This window comes from Sciurus vulgaris, assembly GCF_902686455.1.
Source record: "Sciurus vulgaris genome assembly, chromosome: 12".
Lineage (NCBI taxonomy): Eukaryota > Metazoa > Chordata > Mammalia > Rodentia > Sciuridae > Sciurus > Sciurus vulgaris.
Window position 1 is genome coordinate 18,692,271 of NC_136473.1, and position 24,344 is coordinate 18,716,614.

Sequence of the window (24,344 nt, forward strand, 5' to 3'; positions counted from 1 at the left end):
TTTTTTTTTTTTTAAAGAATCATAGATAACATTTATCTTAAATTCTCACCTGAGTGACATTTGACCAGGAACTTTCACCACATAGTTTCTGCACCTACAATGACCCTGTCCTAACTATACTACTACTAGGATATAGTTATTGTCTTCTCTTTTGGCTAAGTCAGTCATCTTCTAGTGGTAATTACTGGAATTACTGGCATGCTTTCGGGAACAGAAAAAGGTACTCCTTTCCCACCATACTAACTTCTGATCAATAGTAATTCCAGATTCGCAACCATGCAATTTAAGTAGTTATAAAGTATTCAGCTAAAAGATATTGCTGTTACCTCCTTTCTGCACCCCCTCAGCCCTCCTCCAAATCCACCCTTTATAAAATTGACTCAATGTCCACAAACTGTATCAACCTCTAGCTTGTTGATGCCTCTTCCATGCACATTCAACTGAGTCTACTATATCTTGTGAAAATCAAATTCAGCCCCTCCTTCAGGTCTTTTCATCAATTTACCACAGCCACAGCACATTATTCCTTTAGAATTTCAAATGGATGCCCCCAGGAAGAAGGCTTCTATAAATGCATTTTACAGTTTTGCAAAAAATTTTTTCATAGGTAAAAATTTTATGCACTATTTCTCAAAATTCTGATCTGAAATACGGCTGCTAATGAATGACTCTTTCTTAAAAAGAGCAAGTAGCAGCAGTGACATTAACAACTTAAAAGTATAAAACAATGAAAGCAAACCTGTTATAGAGAGAACATAGAAACATACAGAAAAATAGTAACTGGGAAGTTAAGGTGACAAAAAAAATTTACTCCTCAATATTAAGGAGACTTCAAAACTGCAGGAAGAAAACATATCCACAAAGCAAAAATTACCATCTACTTGCCAGATTGATTTTAAAATAAGAAACAAAATCTGTCAATTCATATTTAAACATGAGTATTTAGACTACTATACTTTGAAATTTCCCTGGAATGTAAAAAATCACCTGTAAGGAGCCCTTTTCCATAAGTTCTTTCAGTGGCATGAAGACTTTAAACATTTTTAAGTATGAGCTCCAAAATAAATTCTCAATTCTGAGAAACATTGGAAAATCACCTGTTTTGTCTCTCAGTATTCTGGAGCTCCCTGTGGTCCCTTTTCAGGTGTTTGGTCAAAGACGTAAAGTACTCTTTTAAAAGATTCTGGAAAGGCTGTTGTTTCTCTGGACTAATTATCTCACTAGGAGGAAAATTCAAACTAAACTTCTCTGCAGCACTCTTTACTCTCCTTGGTACAAGTCCAGCAATATCATCTCCACAATGGCGACAGAAACTAATCACCACAGAAACATGAGTGTGGGACTCTCGATCAGCATTAATAATATTTTTTAGCTGTTCATAGATTAAGGAAAGACCTTCCTTGTCAGTGAAAATCCCAACTATTGTCAATTCTGCAATGAAACGCAAATCAGTTCTGAGTTTGGTAATGTTAGGTGTTTTCTCCTCCTTCCTTGCCTCGAAGTGTTTTTTCCAGACCTGAAGAAGTGAGGGGGCAAAGTCGGCATAGCGCTGGTGAAAGAGGGAGCACAAGTGCACAGCACAGTTCACATCCGAAATTTTTAGTTTGGCTTCCACAATGGAAGCTACGGCTTCCGCAATGTATTTGCTTAAATTTAGGCCATTAAAATCATGGGACAAGGAGTCTCTCTGTTGTTCTGTAATAGTTTTTAGTTTCTTGACAAAAGCAGTATTTTTCTTCAAGCTTGAGTCTAGGCGGCTAAAGAAATTTTCCTCTGGCCTGTTGTCTGGAGCATTTTGGTTTTTGCTACGGAGTTCCTTTCTTAACTGATGCCTTTCCCAAGCCTCCTGATGAAGCTGAAGGGATTCTTCTTTTTCTCTAAATAAAAAACAAAAACATAAGTAAATGCTCTTTACATATCAAAGCATCATTGATAAATCCATCCTATAAGAGTAAGTGCCAATGAAAAAATAATCATGTAAGTATATCAGAATCCAAAAGGAAAAAACAAAATTGCCTTTTCATTACTTTTGAAGACATTTTATTAATGACTTATTGAAAACAATGAGAGCTCAATATATTGATTAATACCACATGTGAGTAGAGTGGAGGATTGTGAACAACTAGATCAAAATTTAAAAACATGGATGTGGTGGAGTGCTTACTAGTATGCACAGGTCCTAGGGGTTCAATCCCCAGCACAGGCAAAAACAAAAATGAAAACAAAATAAAAAATCATTCTGCTGACATGAAAAATAAAGTATGTTATGAAGGATGTAAGACGTGAAACAAACAAAAGCTGTGGGTAAACAGACAAAAATTGTTCACTAATAGTCATTAAAAGGCTAAACATGCAGCCCAGAAACAAGAGTGCTTGCCTGGACCAGGTGTGGTGGCGCATGCCTGCAATCCCAGTGGCTCAGGAGGCTGAGGCAGGAAGATTTTGAGTTCAAAGCAAACCTCAGCAACTTGGCAAGGCCCTAAGTAACTCAGCAAGATCTTGTCTCTAAATAAAATATTAAAAAGGGCTAGGGATGTGACTCAGTGGTTAAGTACCCCTCGGTTCAATCCCTGGTACTAAAAAAAAAAAAGAAAAAAGAATGCTTGCCTGGAATGCATAAGGTTCTGTTTGAGTCCCAATATGGTGGGGGGAAAATTAAACATTATAAGAAAATTTATAGAAAATGTTTTGAGAAAAAAATTTTAATTTTTTTTTTTTTTTTTTTTTTGGAGGGAGTAAGGATTGAATCCAGAGCTTCTCAAAAGCTAGGGCAGGTACTCTACCCTAGCAACAAAAAAACTGTTCTGAAATACTTGATACTTTTTTCCATACTGAGCATTAATGAAACTTTTAAGAAAGTACTTGCTAAAAATTCAAGCATGATTTTAAAAATTTGGAAAGGAACCAAATCTATCAGGTAAAAGCCCTTTAATAGAAAGTGAATGAACTCATAATTAAAATAACATGATACTTGAAAATATTCCATGGGTAGAGAGAGGGAAAAGAAGAGCTGGTTCATTATACCATTCTGTTTCCAAATACTTGAAATTTTCCTAAATAAAAAAAGTAGGGTTTTTGTTTTTAAAGTCCTTTGAAGGGAGCAGAAAGGGAGAAAATGTTATTATAAAACTGAATATGAATTAATTATTTTTAAAAAGAAAATTAAAATAATAAGAAACTCTCAAGAACAAGGTTGGAAATATTGTGAATGTGGTCACTACTACTTGCCTTCCACACCTAAATTTCATGAAAAATACAGATACTAAAAAACTTCGGTGAAAAAGGTAACTGAAAATAGAGTATTATCATATACCATGCAAAGTTTTCAAAAACAACAAAACAATCCAGATTACCACATACTCATAAAAATAACTACTATTATTTAAATAATTAAAGGAACTTAAGCACAGCTCTACTTAGTAGAACTAAGAGATCAAGTTAAGATACTCCCAAACCTCAAGGAGCTGCACCTAGTCAGTTTTACTTCAAATAATAATTTTTCTCCAAAGTAGTCATTCTTTCACATCAATAATTAAATTTTCTTACTTCAATTGAGCAGCTTCTTCTTCTTGCTGACGTTTTGCCTGCTCTTCTTGCTTTTTTCTCTCTTCCTCTTCATGTTTCTTCTTTTCTTCTTCCTCTTTTTTCTTCAACTCTTCCTCTGCCTTTACCTTTTCCTCTTCTTTTTTCTTGCGTTCCTTGTCTTCCTTTTTTCTCTTATCTTCTTCCAGTTTCTTCTTTTTGTCTTCAGGGACCTTACTGACCTCCTTCTTGGCAGTGATCTTGAGATCGTCTTTTGGTTTCTCCTTGCTGCTCACTGGCCGTCTTTCACTGCAGTCTTTTTCTTTGTTGTTTAATAAAGATTCTTTTTCTTCCATACTTGCTGATTTTTTACGCTCAGCTGGCATTATGTGACCCAGGACAATCTGTAAGAGAAGAAGGTAAGTACTACAAATTCAGTGACTTTTATTCAGTGATGTTATTTTTTAAACAAAACATATTAATGCAACTTGGTAATTGTGAGATTAAATAATAGCATGCAAAATGACTAGTATTTCTGTGATAAAAAACATTGGTTTGGTCTCATTTAACATTCTATAATTATTAGTTATGCCTATTTTCAATTATTTTTTTAAACTTTTTAATTAGGGAAAAATTCAAACATAGAAGTGATAGCACACTTCTAAGGAACTTCCATGTATCAATTACCCAGATTCAACCATTATCAACTCCAAAACAATAAAATGTCTCAATTAATTGTAAATACTTTAGCATGTATTTGAGAACATTTTAAATCCCCCCCCGCCCCATCCTGGAGTGCTGGAAATCAAACCCAGGATCTCACAAATGCTAGGGAAGCACTCTAATGCTGAGCTACATACTCAGGCTCTTGAATCAGTTTAATCCCAGCATTTTAAAACCCTTAAGAAATACTGGTTCATTATTTCATATAATATTCAACCAAAGTTATCAAACTAGACAAGGCTAGCAAAGCAAAAGCACTTGCCTCCTACACATCAATGAACAAAATAGAGAATATAGAGAACTCACAAATTTCACCTCATTGCTATAACCTTATTATGAAAGGTATAAAATCAAAAACTTTACACCAGACCTTTAATCTCTTTATTAAAGTCAGTCGATATTAATAAACATAATAATGATTATAAAATCTGTATATTCTGTTCTATAACTGCTTATAGAGCAGCCACCAGCCTAGGGTTTCTAAACTGTGGTCCTACAGATATTTTGAATAAGATAATATATGCCTTTTCTTTTTTGCAGTGCTGGGGACCTAACCCAGTGCCATGTACACACTAAGCACTAGACAAGCACTCTACCAATGGGCAACATGCCCAACCACAAGATAATTATTTGTAGTTAGAGAACTAAGCACTTTAGGAAGTTTAGTGCATCCCTGCTTTCTATGTAGTTCATGTGAGCAGTACCTTCCCAGTATTGACAACCAAATATGATTCCAGATACTGTCAAATGTTCCTGAAAACCAAAATCTCCACTAGCTGAAAAAAAATCACTGAACTGGTCACATGTGGCTACTTAAATGTACATTAATTAAAATTAAATAATACTTGAACTTCAGTTCTTCAGTCACTAGCCACATGGCACGGGGGGTACCAGGGATTGAACTCAGGGGTGCTTGACCACTTAGCCACATCCTCAGTCCTATTTTGTATTTTATTTAGAGACAGGGTCTCACCAAGCTGCTTAGCACCTCACTTTTGCTGAGACTGGCTTTGAACTCAAGATCCTCCTGCCTCACTCTTCCAAGTCATTGAGATTACAGGCATGCACCACCATGCCTGACTAACCATATTCAAGTGCTCAATTTCACACAACTGGTGACTACCACACAGGATAGCATAGATATAAAATATTTCCAGCATCATGAAAATTTCTATTGGACAGCACTAGTCTACAAATGTAGGCCCAATACTGGAAAGAATAAACATTGGAACAAAAAACTATTTTCCCAGTAAAATTCAGGATTTTCCTTTTCTAAAAATATATTACTTGGGTTGGGGTTGTGACTCAGTTGTAGAGCGCTTGCCTGGCATGTGTGAGGCACTGGGTTGGATTCTCGGCACCACATATAAATAATTAAATAAAGGTCCATTGATAACTAAAAAATATTTCTCTCTATATATATTTCTCTACTCAGATTTAGTTTTTTAATATAATTTGTTTTATGGACAGTGTTCATTTTTAACTCTTAAATTTGAAGACTGTATACAAGAAAATAAAAATTCTACCAAAGTATATACATAGCATTCTTAAACAATTTCAAATGTAGGTTTTAAACAAGAGTAATAAAATTCTCAATAATAAATATTTTATAAAGAGGATTTACTTCTGCAAAAATGGAAAGAAAAAGTATTATCACAGAAGACAGCATAGGCCAGTAGAAGTAATTTTTTAAGACAAAGTAGTTTAGTGGCCACAGTCTGCACCTTCTCTCAGTCTTCTCCCTTTCCTCCTTTACTTCCTTATTCGCCTGTATTTCCATGTTCTATGATTATTTTGACAAGACGCCCAAAAGCTCTGGGTTAACCCCACTGGTAGAACTCAGAACAAATAACAGCTGTTACTGCTGTTTAAACAATCACTATTAAAATGAAACATGTAACTATTATTTATGGGTCAAGACAACATTAGTATTTACATTATCTGGAAAGATAATTATCAATTCTCACACATCTTCAATTAAATACCCATCTTTAATACAAAAATATCATACCCTATAAATAAGCAAACTTTCAAACTATTTAATACCAACAGCTACTCATTGGTACCATACTAAACATTTTATGTATGTTTCCTCATTTAATACTAAAATCTTTATGAGGTGGGTATTGTTTTCCCTATCTCATAAATTAGTAAATTGAGACTTGACCAAGTAACTTGACCAAGGCCTTCACAGCTGGTGACAGAGCTGGAATCTAAACCCATATTATTAACCAAGGTTAAGAACCCTGAGAGTACCAAATTGTGAGATGGAAGACTTGATCACAGATGCTGACTATGACAAATCATAGAATTATGAATCCTAAAAGTAGGAAGAGTCCCTGATAATGATTAGGCAGTTTTACATGTTTTCAACTTTCTGGCAGACTGTAGACAAGTAGGAAGATAACATAATATATAAGATCATAACACAATTTTATTTAGGGATAATAGTGATTATGTTCAAAAAACAAGACAGAATAATGTTTACATAGACTTTGGTTGGTTGTTGTTTTGTTTTTGCAGGAGTGGTGACTGAACCTAGGGGTGCTCTCCTACTAAGCTACATCCCCAATCCACCCTCTTTTTTTTGAGACTCAGTCTAAGTTACCAAGGTCTCAAACTTAGGATCCTTTTGCTTCAGCCTCCCGAATCTCTGGGATTACAGGTATGTACCACCACGGCCAGGTTAGAATTTGCATTTTCTGATGTGAAACATCAACAAGTGACATTTTGGGGTTACAAGAAACTACAACTCTCAGACAATTAAAAAAAATGAAATCAGAATTTATAACTGATGTCTTATTTAAAGAGATAAATCAAAATTCTTCTAAAACATTAAGAAATTAACTTGATATCTGACAAGTTCTTAAAGAGTCATCATTTATTAGCTCAATGGAGTCCCAAACTTTTTGTGACGCTACAATATTCTTTTATTCAATAAGCTTTAAATACCTACAAATTCTAGAAGTCATTCACAAATTAAGATATATCCTGCTCTAGAATATGATAGAACAGATTCTCTGTAAGACCCTTAAGTCTTGGCATAGGTATCTCCTTCAAATGACTACATCCTTATATTAAAAACATACTTCCAAAGTACACTTAGAACTAAATTTCAGTGAATAAAAATGACAAAAATCTAAAGGGTCATGCAGAAACAGTAATGCAACTTCTGAAAAAGGCATGCATGCACTTTCAAGTCAGACTTTAAATATGAATCCTAACCCTGCAACCTGCTAGCTATAGAAATTGGGCAACTTTTCTAATAATTCCAGTTATTCATCAATAAAATGGAGATAATGCTATTTACCTTAAAGAGTTATTAAATTTCTAGTATAGCAGCTAGCAAGAAGAGGCCATTTTCAATTCTCTTTCACACAGGTCACAGAAAGTCCATCATAAGATGAGAAACTTTTAAACTTATGACTACTGGATTTTATCTACTCCAATTTTTAAGTTTTATATTGAGGCAGCAGCAGCAGTGAGGTCTACCCAAGATTACACAACTGATACCGTGCTCTTTACCATTATATTCCCTGTCTGTAAGTTTAAAAGAATAGTAAAAATAACATGATTTAGATCAGTACACATTTATATTATGTTAATTTTAAAAAGTTAAACTGGGCATTAACTTACATTTTTAAAAATTGTGATAAATTCAAGCTCTACTTAACAGCTAAATATTTCATCAAAAGTGTTTCCAAAAGTTTTTCTTATAAAAACTAGAACTTTAGATTCTATCTCAAAATCGTTAAAAATTAGTGATTTTAATTGAAATGATTAATAATTAGCTCTTACAAATTATTTTACTGAATATGATTATATTCAGACAGCCCTTAAAAGGAAACCACACTTCAAAACCACCTTCCTAGTTCCCAAAATAGTGCTCTGGCTCTTGCTGTACATCTGATTTGATTTTCTAAATACACTCCGAACTTCCAAAAGTAAAACTACTTTACTGATTAAACAGATACCAGTGAAGTGTACTAGGGGAGAGAGAGCAGTGAAAAGTGATGTTTCCCTTTTAAAGATATTCCATTGTAAAGTCCCATATGGACTATGTATGAAATCACAATCAGACTGCTCTGAAAATACTTGAGTGAGAAAATGCTGTTTTACCTTTTAATTCTGCTATTCAAAAAGGGCAGAGCAGCACAGAGATGGTATCTCCCAATCTTTCACTTTATTCTTTACAAAGAGTCCTAATGCATAAAGTGACTTGTTTAAAAATCTTTAGAATTTCACCAGAGTTCAAAAATGGTTTTCCTGAAGGTTCGTACAATTTTTATGAACATCTAAAAACTATAACAAGAAGAGTAACAGTTTAATTTGGTTGGATGCATTACTTGAATAGGTTAAGAATAAGAGTTGAAGGTCCGGTCACTCGAATCCTCCAAAAGTCCCGTCTACCCCCAAACCTGGAAGGGGACTCTGCCAACCTGGAGACCAAACACCCTGTGATCATTTCCTTAGTTCAACAATACTAGCCAGGGAGAACTGGAGCCCTGGAGAGAAGGCGAGATGAGGAATCAACCAGTCTGCGATTAAAAGGAAGTAAACTAAGCAGTCCATGGCCACCAGCCCCAAGAACGCCCCAAGCCCCTTCCCCTACACACACCTGTCCCACGGGTCCCCGCTCGGGCTCGCTACACCTAACGCGCTTCCCCGCCACAACTCCCCTTCCTACGGAGATCCAGTCACCTTCGCGTGCCATCCTTGCCCCAACCCAAGCTGCGCGCCCCACACGCCCTCACCACGGAAGGCTCCCCGGCAGGTCTCGCTACTCCACATCCTCCCACACACGCACCCTCCCCACGTCCTCGCCCTCGCTTCCCTCCCGACTCCCGGAGAGCTTTCCAAAACCTCCCCCCTCTCTACTCCACGCCCCCAAACACCTTCGCCCCGCCACAGCAAGCTCCCCGCCTCCAGCCCCGAGGCCCGGCCCAGGCGTGTGGGGCAGGCACCTCCTCCTCCATCGCCCCTCACGCCTGCCCGGGCCGCGGGGCTCCCGCGTTGATGAGAACCTCGGGGAAAGGGGTCTGAGGAGGGCGACGCCGGACCCGCGGTGCCTCTACTGCTCGCCGCCCCCGGAGAGCTGGGGTGCGGAGTCGCCTCTTGGGTCCCTCAGGAAGTAGGAGTCCAGGCCGGTGTCCCCCAGCCCCGCTTCCTCCCGATCGTTGGAGCGGAGGGGAAAGAGGTTCCCCAGGACTCACCTCGAGCCTGTTGTCAACATTAGCCCCGGGTTTCCCAGCACCAACTCCAGCGCTCGGGCTCTCCCCTCCCCTCCCCCCACCTATCTCGCAGTCGAGGGCCCGCCTTCCCTCCGCTCCCCCTCCTCCCTCCGCCCGCCGGCCCTCCCGCCCGCCACTCACCAGCGCGGCCGGGCTGCGAGTGGGGGCGGGGCACAGGGAGGTGAAAAGGAAGAAGCTGTCTGCATTATTGCCAGATAGAAAACAGCCCGGATCACTCGTCCCTCGGCTTGTCGAGGTCCTCAGCTTAGCCGTAGGGTAGCATAGTTGGTACAAAGTCTCAGAAAGGCGCCATCCACTTAGTGGTTGATTTATACCCCCTACTCGAAGAAAGAAGAGAATTTTCCAATCAGGCAACAAATGGGACAGCCACTACCAGCACCTCCAGCCAGGGCCCCAGCAGAAGGGAGGAGTGTTCCAAGGACCGGAGGCAGGAAGTGGATTGGTCGCCAGGAAAGGGAAAGCGCCTGAATTGGAGATGCGCAAGCGCAGGCACTTCGCAGGCTGGGAAAGGGGGGGCGAGAATGGGGCGGGGCCAGGCTAACAGGAGGCAAGGAAGAGCGGTGGAATAGCAGAATTACGGAGCGCCATTAAGGACAAGTTTGGTCATGTGATTCTCCTAGTGGTGTCCTGAGGCGAACCGTAAGGTAGAGGTCCAAGAAGGGAAAGTTTGATTGGACTAATTGGAGGGGAGAGGTTGAAGATTTAGGAACTTGGAAACTGGAGCTGGTGAGGAAGGTAGAAGTTGGTCAGGTATGGGTCTAGATTGGTGAGTGCCCTAAATGACTCCGAAAGTCCGGTAGGGGGATTTCCAGAAGCGGTTTCAGGTGTTCGACCAAAAAATAAAATAAGGGAAAAATTAAAGTACCCTGTTCTAACAAGCAAGTTTTAAAAATTACAACGAAGGCACTCGCTCAAAAAAAAAAAAAAATAGGCTAGTCTTGTTTTCCGAATGCGAACCCAAGTCAACTTCTTAAGATGGATATCAGCTGCTCCATGCTACACTTGCTCCTCGGTTGCTGAAATTGTGCATCAGATTTTATCGAAACCGTGTTAACATTTGTCAGCAAAATTTGGTTGGATGTCGTTACCGACTTTGGCTGGTCCGAAGCCAAAGGAACAAAGGTACAAAACTGGTCTTGATTCTTGCTTGACATGGGGCGCCCCACCCGGTAACCAAGCCCAGAAAATGAACTGCTACACAACCTCAAATACTTGAGGTAGGTTTGGATTCCCTTTTATTCAGCCTTTGCTCCTGCCTCTGTTTACTGTTTTATGTCTCACTTATTCTCCCCCCCCCCCCCCCGTTTATTCTTAGCATGCAAATTACCCTGCAAACTGAGTGTTGGCGCCTGGGGGGTTATCACTAGGTCAGTCATGTCTAGGGTCACAAAAGGGAGAAAGATGATACTGCTAGTTAGTATTATTGATAAGCAATTAAGACACAATTGTTCCAAAACACTAAGCCTGTGAGAAGCACCCAAAATTCTCTTTGAAGTTTTCTTATTTTGTGTAACTACTTTAAGTGGGTTTACTTCAATATTAGTAAATTAAGTTCTCATCCAGAATCAAAACAACCTTTGAATTTCATTAGGTGCTAAAAAGAAATTATGTGACTAGAGGAATCAAGAGCAGGAGGGGGCTGAAGATGTAGCTTGCTGTTAGAATGCTAACCTAGCCTGGGCAAGGCCTGAGTTAGAGCCCTTCTGTAAACACACATTCACAAGAAGGTTTTAGTTATTCAGCTGGAAACATCAAATGGACCACTGGCATATTGGAGAGCTTTGGCCAGCAGATGAAAATCAGAGCATCATCAACATAAATAGTGCTGATGAACCTCGACATGTGATGAAATTATAGCCTTAGAAACATATTGTAAATTGAGTATAAGTCAAAAATGCATTTAACACATATAACCTACCAAACAACCTAGCTCAACAACAAAGTACACTGTAGTTGTTCCCCCCATGATCAAGTGACTGATGGAGCTGCCACTGCCCAGTGATACTACTACATTGCATTTTGCAGCCCAGGGAAAAGATCAAAATTAGAAACATATTTCTATTGACTGTTAATCATATGGATGCCATTGTAAAGTAAAAAAAATCACATGTTGAACCATAGGAAGTCGGGGCCCATCTGCATTTAGAATAGATGAGAGCACCAAAGAAAATGTATCAAAAGAAGTCCAAGGACTAAGTCCTGAGAACCTTCTAAATATATCTAAACAGGAGAGTGAAGAAAAGGAAGACCAGGAGAGTGTGGTGGTACAAAAGCCAAGGAAAACGGTACTTCAAGAAGGGAAAAGTGGGGCACTGGGGTTGAAGCCCAGTGGTAGAGCACTTGCTTAGCATGTGTGCACTGGGTTTGATCCTCAGCACCACATATAAATAAATAAAATAAAGGTCCATTGACATCTCTCTCTCTATTATATACATATGTATATATGAAAATTTTTTTAAAAGGGGAAAAATGGGTAACTCTTCATGTTAATGAGAGCAAAGAATAGGAGGACAAGAAGTGATCATTAGGTTGACACCATAGGGACCAATAGTGCGCAGAATGTAGGTCAGTGACATAGGGCCAGATTGGAGCAACTGAAGACTGCACTGGAGATGGAAAAAGATAGTTTAAGAAATTGTATCCAGAAGAGCAGTAGAGGGGCTGGGGATGTGATTCAGTGGTAGAGCGCTTACCTTGCATGCATGAGGCATTCAGTTTGAATCTTCAGCACCACATAGAAATAAATAAAGATATTGTGTCCATGTACAACTAAAAAAGATTTTTTTAAAAAGATGGTTGTTGGCCTACTAAAATACTCTCAAAAAAAAAAAAAAAAAAAAGGCAGAAAAATACAACTGTAGAAGAATGGGAACTGAGGGAGGATGTTGATTTTGCATCTTTTTTTGTGAGATATGTATGTAAAGAATTTTTTTGTTGTTTATTTGGCGGTACTGGAGATTGAACTTAGAGGCACTCAACCACTGAGCCACATCCCTAGCCCTATTTCTTGTATTTTATTTAGAGACATGGTCTCACTGAGTTGCTTAGTGCCTCACTTTTTCTGCGGCTGGAGATCCTCCTGCCGCAGCCTCGCAAGCCGCTGGGATTTCAGGCTTGCGCCACTGAGCCCAGCTATGATTCAATGGAATGGGAAATATTGATAATGTAAGAGAGATTAAAAAGACCACTACTGTAGCAAAGTTCTTTTAATGGCAGTAAGGAGTGCCTTTGGTAGAAGCAGGGACATTTCTACTTTGTATTAAGACAGTGACGATGGGCATGTATGCAAACTGATTTGTATATTAGTAGGACATCTACAAAGGACAACTTTCTTGATCACTACTATTTTGGGGTGAAATTCAAGCCACAGTCATTAGCTAAGAGGTGGGGAGAGAATGGAGAAAGTTTGAAAAGAGAGGAGAAAATGTTAGACACTTGGAAAAGTATTGAGATTGCTGCATAGTAGGGATTACCAAGTCAGGCTGAGAAGCTATTTGAGTTTTGTGATCATAAATTTGAAGTAAAACATCCGGTTTGCATGCATGTTTCTCCAAAAGAGTTACAGAGTCAGGTTTTAATGGGTTTGGGGTTTTTTTTTCCATGAAAGAGAGAAAAGGATTGGGTGAGGTAGCACAAGTCTATAATCCCAGCAGCTCTGAAGGCCAAGACGGAAGGATAGTAAATTTCAGTCTAGCCTCTACAACTTAGCAAGACCCTGCCTCAAAATAAAAATAAATAATAGTAATGAACTGGGTTGTTGTGCCTATGGGTTGTGTACTTTGGGAAAAGAGAAAAAAAAAAAAAAAAAAAAAAGTAGTAAGGGAATTGAGAGTGTTTGCCTGAGAGTGGTTTGAATGAAGGATCATAAAATCTAAGCTGGGGAAGGAGGAATGTGAGAGTGGATGTGGGTAGGATTGACAGTAGTGAAGATTGGAAAGAAGACAGAAAGTAGCCCTAAACCTTAGTCAATTAACAGGAACAGACTAGGAGTAGAACGGGATTGATCCTGAGGAGCTGCAGTAGCTGGGAGTGAGATTTTTGAAAGAGGTTGGAAGAGAACTGGTTGGGAAGCAACCCTTGAAAGCAAGGAACATGCAGCTCTATAGTTGCACCATGTGAGTTCAGATTCTGATTCCAAATATTTGAACTTGACTATTTAACCAATTTAAGTCACATCTTTTTATTCTTAAAAATTCTGATAATAGTATTTTTTCAGGGAATATTATGAAGAGGAAGTATAAAATTCAAATAAAATCACTTAAAATGGTTCTCACAGTATATGCTCTGAGTTTTGGCTATCATTTTTGGAAACAATCCAAATGTTGAATAAATAGTACTTCAGTTCCCCTCCCCTTGCCTTAACATTGGTTAGAAACCAGTATACCTGAAATATTTTAGTCCAAGTATTAAGAATCTGTGCCAAGACAATGAACTTCAAACTAACGATTGAAAAGAAAGTGAGGGGGTTTCTCATTTATTGTAATGAATATTGACAGGTTTGCAAATAAAATCATTGATTCTAATTTCTAGTTTCACTTTTTTGCCCAGCAGAATAGCTAGTCTCAGTATTCGTTGAGGGAAGTTAATGGATAAGAAGTGGAAAACTAACACTTTGCCATCTAATTGGTCCTCATTTTTTAATTTTCAACCTATGTTTCTAAGTCCCTGCTATGAGACATCTGTAATGAAACATTTCATATATACTTCAGACCTAAGACCTAAAATGTCCAAAATTGAACTTAACACTGGTCCCCCACCCTACCTTTTTAAATTCTTCTAGTTATTGAAGCCAGAGTTCCCACAACCTGTCCCTTGTCCAAATGCTGTCAGTATGTCTTAAAAGAACCTTGACTGGGTCCCTTTTTTATCTTCACTGCTGTAACCTTAATTCAACCCACATGGACTCATTTCCACTATTGCCAGTCATCTCTTAATTTCTTTCCCTGTTGCTTCTAATCCTGCCCCCTGCTTACCTTAGTATTGTTTTGAACACAACTCAAATTGTTTAACTTCCTTGCTTAAAAACTCTTCTATGACAATGGAGGGGGCTGGAGGAGGGCATACACTTCCAACCCATGTATGTATATTTAGATAGAAATGATGTATATATGTAGTACTACACAAATACAGACCTCAGAATACCCCAAAATAGAAAAGATAACAATAAATAAAACAGAAGTTCTAATATTTTGCGTCACTGGATCATCTTGCATTCCCCTTTCTACCAAGCCCTTTTGGAAGCCACTGATTTACACGGTACTACTCAGAGTTATTAGCAAAAAAGTTCTTATCCATGGGCTCTTTTCTGTACATCTAGTCTCATTTCCAAATTCCAGCCATAACAGCCTGCGTGTACTAGACGGCATGTGTACATGTCATGACTACCAAGAATGTGCTTTCTCTAATGACTATTTCCAGACCTGTTAGTTTAGGGATTATTTACTAGAGGAAGTCATTTTTTATCACCACCACTCCACGTGTTGAATGAGGTCCCCATAACTGCCTTTCATCAACCATATTGTAACTTTCATTATGCTTCATTAGAATAATTTGTATGTTTTGCCCATAAAACTGTAAGCTTCTTAATTAATATAATGAGTAGGTTTCTTAAAAGTGAGCCATGTCTGCATTCCTGAAATAAATCTCTTCACAAAGTGTATTATAAATGAGATTTTTTTAAAAAAACTATAAACTCCTACAGGTTTATGATATGTATTTCATTAATCTTTGTGTCCTAGGGCCATAAGGGGCACTAAATAATGATGGGTTAATAAGTGAATGAATCCTTTCTTGGTAAAGGTACTTAAGCAGAAATACGTAAAATGAATCAAAAGTGAAAAGGGTCGACCTTTTAGAGGAAATTGTAGCCTGGAGTTTCATATTTATTTACCAAGCAATATATCAACTCTTAACAAATCAAATATTGGATTCCAGACCTCTCTTTGCTATTTTAAAGCTAATGCAACTTTTTAGCTCTGAGTATTGAATGGAAGTATCTTTGTGTGTGTCAGGCATTAATCCACCCAATAATTGTATTGTTAGTGCTATTTCTGTTTTTACAGAGAGACAAACTAAGACAGCATAGTTAAATAATGTGTTCAGGATCAAACAGCTACTAAATAGAATCTCAGGTCAGGGCTCTCCAATGCCGAAGTTCATGGTCTTACATAATGCTTCCTGCCTTCTGTGTATAAGGATGTTTCCCCCACCTTATATGACTGAGTACCAAACACATTACAATACATATATCCCTGTGGATACAATGAGGAATAAGAAGAGACATGATTATATAATCTTATCAAGATCAACCAATGTATATGATAAAACAAGAATATTTGCTTCCATTTGGAGGCATAGCTTCATGATAGAGTGTTTGCCTAGTGAGCTCAAGGCCCTGTATTCCAATCCCTGACATTGCAAAAGGAAAAGAAATTTTAAAAAAGGATGACTGCCTGGGTGAGACCAGTGTATTGCCAAATCCACACCCATGGTAATGTGTGTGAAGGTGAAGCTGGGGACCAAAGACCTACTGTGGAGTCTTAGAGCCGCAGCACAGGCAACACAGAGGAATGGGGAAAATCATTGTAAACCCTCTGTGATCAGATGCCTCATTTTAAAAGTGAGCAGGGGTTAGATTTCAGAATTCCAAACTTTATTTTAATTGAATCTTGGCCAAACATTTACCATTGCTTCCAAATGTTTCAGAATTCAGGTACAAAATTGGTTGCCTTCGTAATTCAGATTGATAATGTCACATTGAGAAATACAACTGGAAAAAAAAGTTATAGTACAGAGTCTTTTGCAGTTGCCATACTCGTCAGTTGCCAAAGGTAAGTAAAAGAAATAGGTGTCATTTCTAACTTGTTTCTTTTGAAAGGTACTACTCTATAGACACCATCATGTATTACACTTGCCTAACTTTCCCCTGGAAGCTGTAGAAAGGGCCATTGCCTTGGTTCCTATTTAATGACGGGCTCATCCAAACAGATGTCACTCTGTATTAACCTTTTAACATTCAACAATCAATATCAGTTTAATAATAATAGTAAGCTAATAATAAAAGCTCTTATCTTTTGGGTACTTACTATGTGGCAAGTTCTATACATTTCTCCTCTATTTTAAAACATCCCTGTAATAATAGTTAATATTGATTATTTACTATGTGTAAGACAATGTACTATTAATGTGCATTCTTACTTAATTTTCACGTTAAATCTTTATAGTAGATAATGATTGTCAAGCCCCTTTTACTGAGAAAAATGAGAAGAAAAGTTAGGAAATCTGCTCAAGGTCCCACGTAGTAAGTGGCAGAGCCAATATTAAGCATCAGGTAATTTAAATATCATCAAAATGGCCACACTATCATTTGCAGAAAAGTGGATGGAGCTGGAGAATATCATGCTAAGTGAAATAAGCCAATCCCAAAAAACCCAAGGCTAAATGTTTTCTCTGATAGGTGGATGCTGATATGTAACAGGGAGCAGGGGTGGGGGGATGGCGTCATAAGTGATTAATGGAGGAATGTTGGATTGTGTAGAGGGAAATTAGGGGAGGGGAGGGGGCGGGGGAAAGAAAAGATCATGGAATGTGACAAACATCATTACCCTATGTACATATAAGATTACATGAATGCTGTATCCCATTTGTGTACAATGAATCAAAATGCATTCTGCTATCATGTATAACTAAATAGAGCAAACAATTAGAAAATGGTCATACTACCAAAACTGTTATACAGATTTAATGCAATTCCTATTAAAATCCCAAGGACATTCTTTGTAGTACTAGAAAAAGCAATCATGAAATTCATTTAGCAAAATAAGAGACCCAGAATAGACAAAGCAATCCTTAGCAAGAAGAGTAAAGCAGAACGCATCACAATACCAGACCTTAAACTATACTACAGAGGAAGAGTAACAAAAACATCATGGTATTGGCACCAAAATAGCTGTAGACCAATAGCACAGAACAGAAGACACAGAGACAAACCCACATAAATACAGTTACCTCATGCTAGACAAAGACACCAAAAACATACTTTGGAGAAAAGATAGCCTCTTCAACAAACGGTGCCGGGAAAACTGGAAATCCATATGTAACAAAATGAAATTAAACTTCTATCTCTCACCCTGCACAAAAATCAACTCAAAATGGTTTAAAGACTTAGGTACTGGAACAGAGACCCTGTGCCTAATAGAAGGAAAAATAGGACCAAATCTCTACCATGTCGGCTTAGGAACTGACTTCTTTAACCAGACTCCTAAAGTGCAAGAAGTAACATCCAGAATCAATAAATGGGCTGGGTTTGTAGTTCAGTGGTAGAGCGCTTGCCTAGCATGTGTGAGACACTGGGTCCAATCCTCAGCAACATATAAAAATAATAAAGGTATTGTGTCTATTTACAACTATTTTTTTTTTAAAAGAATAAATAAATGGGATGGACTCAAAAAACTTCTCAGCAAAGAAAACAGTAACGTGGAGAGAACCTACAGAATGGGAGAAAATCACATGCACCTCAGATAGAGCACTCCAGGATATAAAGAACTCAAAAAACCTAACTCCATAAAAGCAAATAACCCAATCAATAAATGGGCGAAGGAACTGAACAGACACTTCACAAAAGAAGAAATACAGTCAATTGCTGGGTCCTGTGGTGCATGCCTATAATCCCAGCAGCTCAGGAGGCTGAGACAGGAAGATCACAAGTTCAAAGCCAGCCTCAGTGAAAGCGAGGCACTAAGCAACTCAGTGAGACCCTGTCTCTAAATAAAATACAAAATAGGGCTGGGGATGTGACTCAGTGGTGGAGTGCCCCTGAGTTCAATCCCCAGTACCCCGCCCCAAGAAAAGAAATACAGTCGATCAACAAACATGAAAAAATGTTCATCATCTCTACTGATTAGAGAAATGCAATCAAAACTAAGATTTCACCTCACTCCAGTCAGAATAGCAATTATCAAGAATACAAGCAATAATAAATGTTGGCGAGGATGTGGAGAAAAAGGTACACTCATACATTGCTGATGAGACTGCAAAATTGGTACTACCACTCTGGAAAGCATATGGAGATTCCTCAGGAAACTTGAAATGGAACCACCATTTGCCCCAATTATCCCACACCTCAGCATAAACCCAAAGGACTTAAAATCAGCATACTATAGTGATGCAGCCACATCCATGTTTATAGCAGCTCAATTCACAAGAGCTAAACTATGGAACCAACCTAGGTGTCCTTCAACAGATGAATGGATAAAGGAAATGTACATATACACAATGGAATATTAGCCTTAAAGAAGAATGAAATTATGGCATCTGCAGATAAATGGAGCTGGAGAATATCATGCTAAGTGAAATAAGCCAAACCCAAAAAAACAAAGGCTAAATATTTTCCCTGATAAGCGGATGCTGATCCATAATGGGTAGGCGGTGGGGGAGGAATGAAGGGACATTGGAGAGGGGAGAGTGTAGAAGGGAGGGAGGGGAGGGGTGGGGCGGTGGGGATGGAAAGGACAGTAGGATGAGACAGATGTTATTGCCCTATATACATGTATGATTACACTATCAGTGTGGCTGTGCACCAGAGGAAGGAGAGACATTGTGCTCCGTTTGTTTACAATGTGTCAAAATGCATTCTACTGTCATGTATAACTAATTAGAACAAAATTTTAAAAAAGAATCTGGTAATTTAGATTAGAAATTACCTAGCCACAATCCTATGCTAACTTTCTCTAAGATAGGCATCATTATTTCCATCTTACATCTGAAAACTGAGAAGTGATCCAAGATCACATATCTCATAACTGGCAAAACTAGAATTTAAACCTGAATATTTCTCCCCCAAAGCTCCATTTCTTCAGAAATTCTTTAGCTACTTCTTATTCTGTGTTGGAACTCCTTCTCATCTCAGCTTTTAAGCTTTTGCATTGTTGTGCATTACAAGGTGTAGGATCTCAATACCCATGATAGCACAAATGGAAGCAGGATCTCATATCCAGCACCTCAATAACATCTATACACTGAAATCTGTCAAATTTATTTCTCTAGTCCTTGCTATTCTTGTGAACTCCAGAGAAGTGTGTCCAACCACCTAATTGACAGATCTGCTTAACATCACACATAGCTCAATAACCAAAACTGAATTTTGCTTTCCGGGTTTATTCCTCATGCACAGGTCTCCTTTGCATTCAGTGGCTTCCATTCAGGCTCTCCAGAAGCAAAGCAAGGACGGAGGCAAGGGGATGGGTCACCTGTCTGGAGGACATTTTCCAAAGGAGCCACATCCACAATAATGTTTACAGACAGTATATTGGCATGATAGTTGTTGTAACTGATAAAATAATGTAAGTTCAAACAAAATGAAAACAAGACAGCTGAGTAGAGAATATGGTTTTAAAAAGGTGTTAGTTTTATACTTCCTCCTCCTTCACTAGGCAATGGGAGAAGATGAGGAGCTAGTTAGAACTTGATTTCACCTGTGAGTTAATCATCCTCAACAGCTCTTTTTGCTTCTCTAACTCCTACTTTCTTCATTTTCAAGTTTTCAGTTTACATAACCTCTCGGACTAGGTAATCTGTTCCTTTATCTGGTTTTATCCTGCACTGTGCTTCATGGCACTGTTAGAATTATAATTCATTATTGTGTGATTATTTATTTAACTTCTATCTACCCGTGGAGACAGAATGCTCCTGAAGGTAGGGACGTTGTGTGACTTCTTCACTGCTGCATCCTGAGCAGTGGTGCTGTTATGTAGTAGGTACTCAACAATTATTAATTGAATAAATAATGCCTGATACTTCCTGTCAGATGAAGCCATGATTGATTGGCTCTAAATAAAGAAAATTGGTCATGTTTCTACTGTGTGATCACCACTACCCCATTCAGTAGGGGATGCGAGTCACTGAGCTCCAGAATCCTGGAATCAGAAGTACTCTTGTAGAGCACCCGAGATACTGCACATAGTTAAAAACATCCTCACTCGTGAGGATTTTATCTTTTGGGAAACAAGAGGTAGCGGGGAGGGTTAAACAGAATGGCATTGCTCATGTGCTGTAGGAATTTAGAAAAGGGAAAGGCAAGTGTGATTGAATTAATCAGTGATTTTACGGAACACAGAGAGAGGGCTAGATTTGAGGAGCCTGTCTTGACAGGTGTATTTTCTGAGAGAGTGAGCACAGAGATCCAGAATTTAGAAGAAGAAAACAACAGATGAGGGAGTCAGAGGAGAAGTAGAAGGAAAGGAAGAAGAAGGGCGGGGCTGAGTGTGGTGGTGACTGGTGGAAGAGTGAACGTGAGCAGAGCATGAGAGCACATCATAGGCTAAGCCCATCTCACCTGTCACGACGCTCGCAATGGCACAAGGGGTGGGAGGCAGCCTCTGGAATGGCCCTCAGCCATCCAGTCCCTGTCTCCTAGCATTCATGCCCTCCTGTCCTCTAATCTTGAATGAAGGCTGGATTCTGTGACTAACTTCTCTATGAGCCACAGAGGTGATGGGATCTTAGTACCAATAATCAGATTAGGGCTTCATTTTTGAAGAAAGCAAGATACCATGTTGAGTGCCCTTTGGTGAGGCCCACATTGTCAAGGCACTGAGGGAAGCTTCTGGTCAACAGCCAACCAAGAACCCAGGCCTGCCAACAACCATGTACATGAATGTGGGGACCAATTCTTCCAGTTGAACATTAAGATGAATAGAAATCTCATTCAGTGGTGATTCCAACTTCCTGGGAGACTGAGCCAGACACTGAGCTAACCTGTCTAGTGTACTAACCTATATAAACTGGAAACAATGCATATTTGTTGTTTCAAGCCACTAATTGTGGAGTATTTTGTTACCCAGCAACAACAGATAAATAATACAATGGTAATTATTATACACACACACACACACACACACACACACACACGTTCTTATGATGTATTTCTTTTTCTTTTCTTTTTTTGTTTTTTCAGTGCTAAGGATTGAACCAGCATGTTCATACCAGGAAAGTGTTGAGCTATACTCCAGCCCTGTTAAGGTATATTCTGTAGTGAGTGCTTACAATTTTATGTTGTCTTGGCATCCTAAGTTTAACTTTTGCACACCAGACACAATGCTCGATCACCCTTGATACCATTTCCCAAAAAACACCCCACCAGAATGGTTCAGCTCTTGTCCAGAGAGAAAAATTTAGAGGCATCTCTCCCACCAGTAGTCTGGGATCCCGGCTTTCCTGCCACTTCCTTTAAAGGAGCGCTTCAGACATTGCTGAGAACTTAAAAGTAACCACTGCTGGAACATGACCTCCTGGAACATGCCAGCTTGCTTTCAGCACACCAATTAAAGCTTGCCATGGGAAACCAGTTTGGTAACACCCTGGACCCAATAAAGGCACTGACCCATGGATCCCCTTCTCTGTCCCTGACCTCTGTGTTGTGTACTCGTCCTCTGCAGGTTTGTAAGTACTAAAAACTATTAAACTTCCACATTATAGTTGTGTCATCGAAGCTGTGCTGGCAATCCAATCAAAGGTGAGGCCACTCCAGGAGACCCATGCAGGTAGATCCAGAAGATATCAGCTAAATTAATAGAGAACCTCAGTTTCATACAAAGAAGTTTCACAACAAAGGGGAGAAAATCATAAGAACAAAGAGAAAACCCTTGGGATTAGCCACATGAAAGAAAATTAAGTAGCCCCTCTCAAAGGAATTATTCAGGGAAGAATCCAACCTGAAGGATTCATTTGAACAAAATTTATCCTCACCTTCCTAGTTCATCATTACATTATACCCTACACTTCTTAACATTTCTAATAAAAGTAGGGAAGGGTAAAAAAAAATAAAATTAGTTTTGGTGATAGATAAATTTTGGGTTATATATACAATTAATAATGCATGTCTATACCCTAGTATGATAATTTGGGAATTTTTTAAAATAGTTGTTGGTCAAAGAAATTAGTCTGTTTCAAAAATGTAAATTCTGGCATGTTCAACACTAAAAAATAAAGCAAAGGACCTCAGGGAAAAAACTTCTTATAAAAACAAAACAGACCTTGGCAGAGCACTTGCCTAGCATATATGAGGTCCTGGTTTCAATCCCAAATACTACAAAAAGTAAAATAAAATAGGTCTGTGTACAGCCTGATTAGGTAAGTGACCATTCACATATTTGAACACTGTGTTAATAAGACAAAATAAACCAATATCTGTAGTGTTCCTAGTCTTCTACTTAGCCATTTGCTAATTGCAAACCCTGTGAACTGAATAGGTCATTAGCCTCATGCACATTCAAGATCATTAAATCTCAGGAATGGTACTGAAAGCCACTAGGAAGTGAAACCTTGAAATGATGATAATAATTATTGTAATAGTTTATATGCATTGAGTACTTAGAGCATACCAGGCACTGTTGTGTTTTACACGTAGTTTCAGTAACCAATTAGGTAGGTACTATTATAATCCCATTTTTAGCTAGGTAAACTGAGGCCTAGTTTAAGTAACTTGCCAAGGTCCCACAGCTGGAAAGTGATAGGACCAAGACTTGAACACAGGTAATCAGACTCTAATACGTATCTTCATTGGACAAATGTTTATGGTGCCACTGTTTTGTGCCAGGCACTATTCTAGGCACTCGATACATCAGTGAACCAAAATCTACAAAGGTCGGTCTTTGACCTTTGAGCTTACATGTAGGTCAGGGGAAATAGAAAACAAACAAACAAACAAAAAATGGAAGGCATATTAGGAAATGGTACATGTGATGGTGAAAAATAAGAAGTGCAGAATAAAAGAAGCAGAAATGTACAGGGTGATGAGGTTAATTAGAATTTTAAAAAGGATATCAGGGTAAACCTTACTGAGAAGGTGGTATGCTTTTTCTAATTTTCAGTTATACTTTTAAACATTTCTAAATTTTAATTTTTTGATAACGAAAACTGAAAAACAAAATAATAAATGCCCATGTTTCCATTACCCACAAATTTACAAATAATAGCATTTTGCCATATTTGATTCAGAATATTCTTTTTAAAAAAATTTTTTTTGTAGTTGTAGATGGACAGCATGACTTCATTTGTTCATTTCTATGTGGTGCTACGGATCTAACCCAGTGCCTCACACATGGTAGGCAAGCACTCTGCCACTGAGCTACAGCCCCAGCCCCAGGATATTCTAAAAAACTAAAAGCATTGCAGAAATCATGAACATTTCTGCCCTGCCATCTCATTCATTTCCCTTCCACCTGTATAACCAAATTTACTAAACTTGGTATGTGTCCTACCTATCCATATATTTGTACTTTTATTACAGATGTACATCTTCATTAATCAACTAGTTAGGTGATTTGTTTTAAGTTTGTGTGAATATCATTCTTATTCTTCCTCCAGACTTTATATTCTTGACTCTACTCGTATCGAAGTGCATAGCTTTGGTTCATTCATTTTAGTTTCTATATAGCATTCCAATCACATGAACCCAGCACCTCATGAATGCCGTAAGTACCACCTCTGCCACTGAACTATACCCTCAGGCCCCAGTGAAGCCCTCATTCTTTTCATCTAGGAAACCAGTATACATCCCTTACTTTTTATATTGTTTTTAGAATCAAAAATTAACATTTAAAATGTTAAGGAACCTTTAAGAAGCTGTTAGACCATGAGGAAAACAGAGGTGTGCCCTTCCAAAGAAATATGGTCAATCATATGGAAAAGACAGATAGAACCTAATAGCCTGATACCCAGCAGAGTGCTTGTTCAACTACACAACACTGAATTTTGCCTGTATGTATCAATATTGAACTGTCTCCATATAAGCACACTAATAAGATTTTGAGTTCAGAACTGGCAAATAAGAGGAAAAGACTCTTTTGC

General features: G+C 38.5%; 2 protein-coding genes across 13 annotated transcripts in view; one reads left to right on the top strand and one right to left on the bottom strand.

Moving 5' to 3' along the window:
• The window catches only part of UPF2 (UPF2 regulator of nonsense mediated mRNA decay), a gene marked incomplete at its 3' end in the record, with an annotated part of 163,577 nt that extends 153,966 nt beyond the window's left edge, over positions 1-9,611 (bottom strand). For 9 of the 11 annotated variants that reach the window (XR_013758089.1, XR_013758090.1, XR_013758091.1 and 6 more), the window contains exons 1-2: positions 3,547-3,926; positions 1,098-1,877 (exon numbers count right to left, since the gene is read on the bottom strand). Coding sequence is in view for 2 of the 11 variants with exons in the window: in XM_079106198.1 (XP_078962324.1) it covers positions 1,098-1,877; positions 3,547-3,908 (1,142 nt within the window). Of the gene's footprint in view, positions 1-1,097; positions 1,878-3,546; positions 3,927-8,364; positions 8,544-9,458 lie in introns of those variants that run through there. The other 2 variants (XR_013758087.1, XR_013758088.1) reach the window with 2 other exon arrangements.
• A 476-nt stretch (positions 9,612-10,087) lies between these two features.
• The window catches only part of DHTKD1 (dehydrogenase E1 and transketolase domain containing 1), a 63,409-nt gene continuing 49,152 nt past the window's right edge, over positions 10,088-24,344 (top strand). Inside the window, exons 1-2 of one of the 2 annotated variants that reach the window (XM_079106201.1) lie at positions 10,088-10,714; positions 21,451-21,515. The gene's annotated coding sequence lies outside the window, so the exon portion shown is untranslated. The remainder of the gene's footprint in view (positions 10,715-21,450; positions 21,516-24,344) is intronic. The other variant, XM_079106202.1, reaches the window with a different exon arrangement.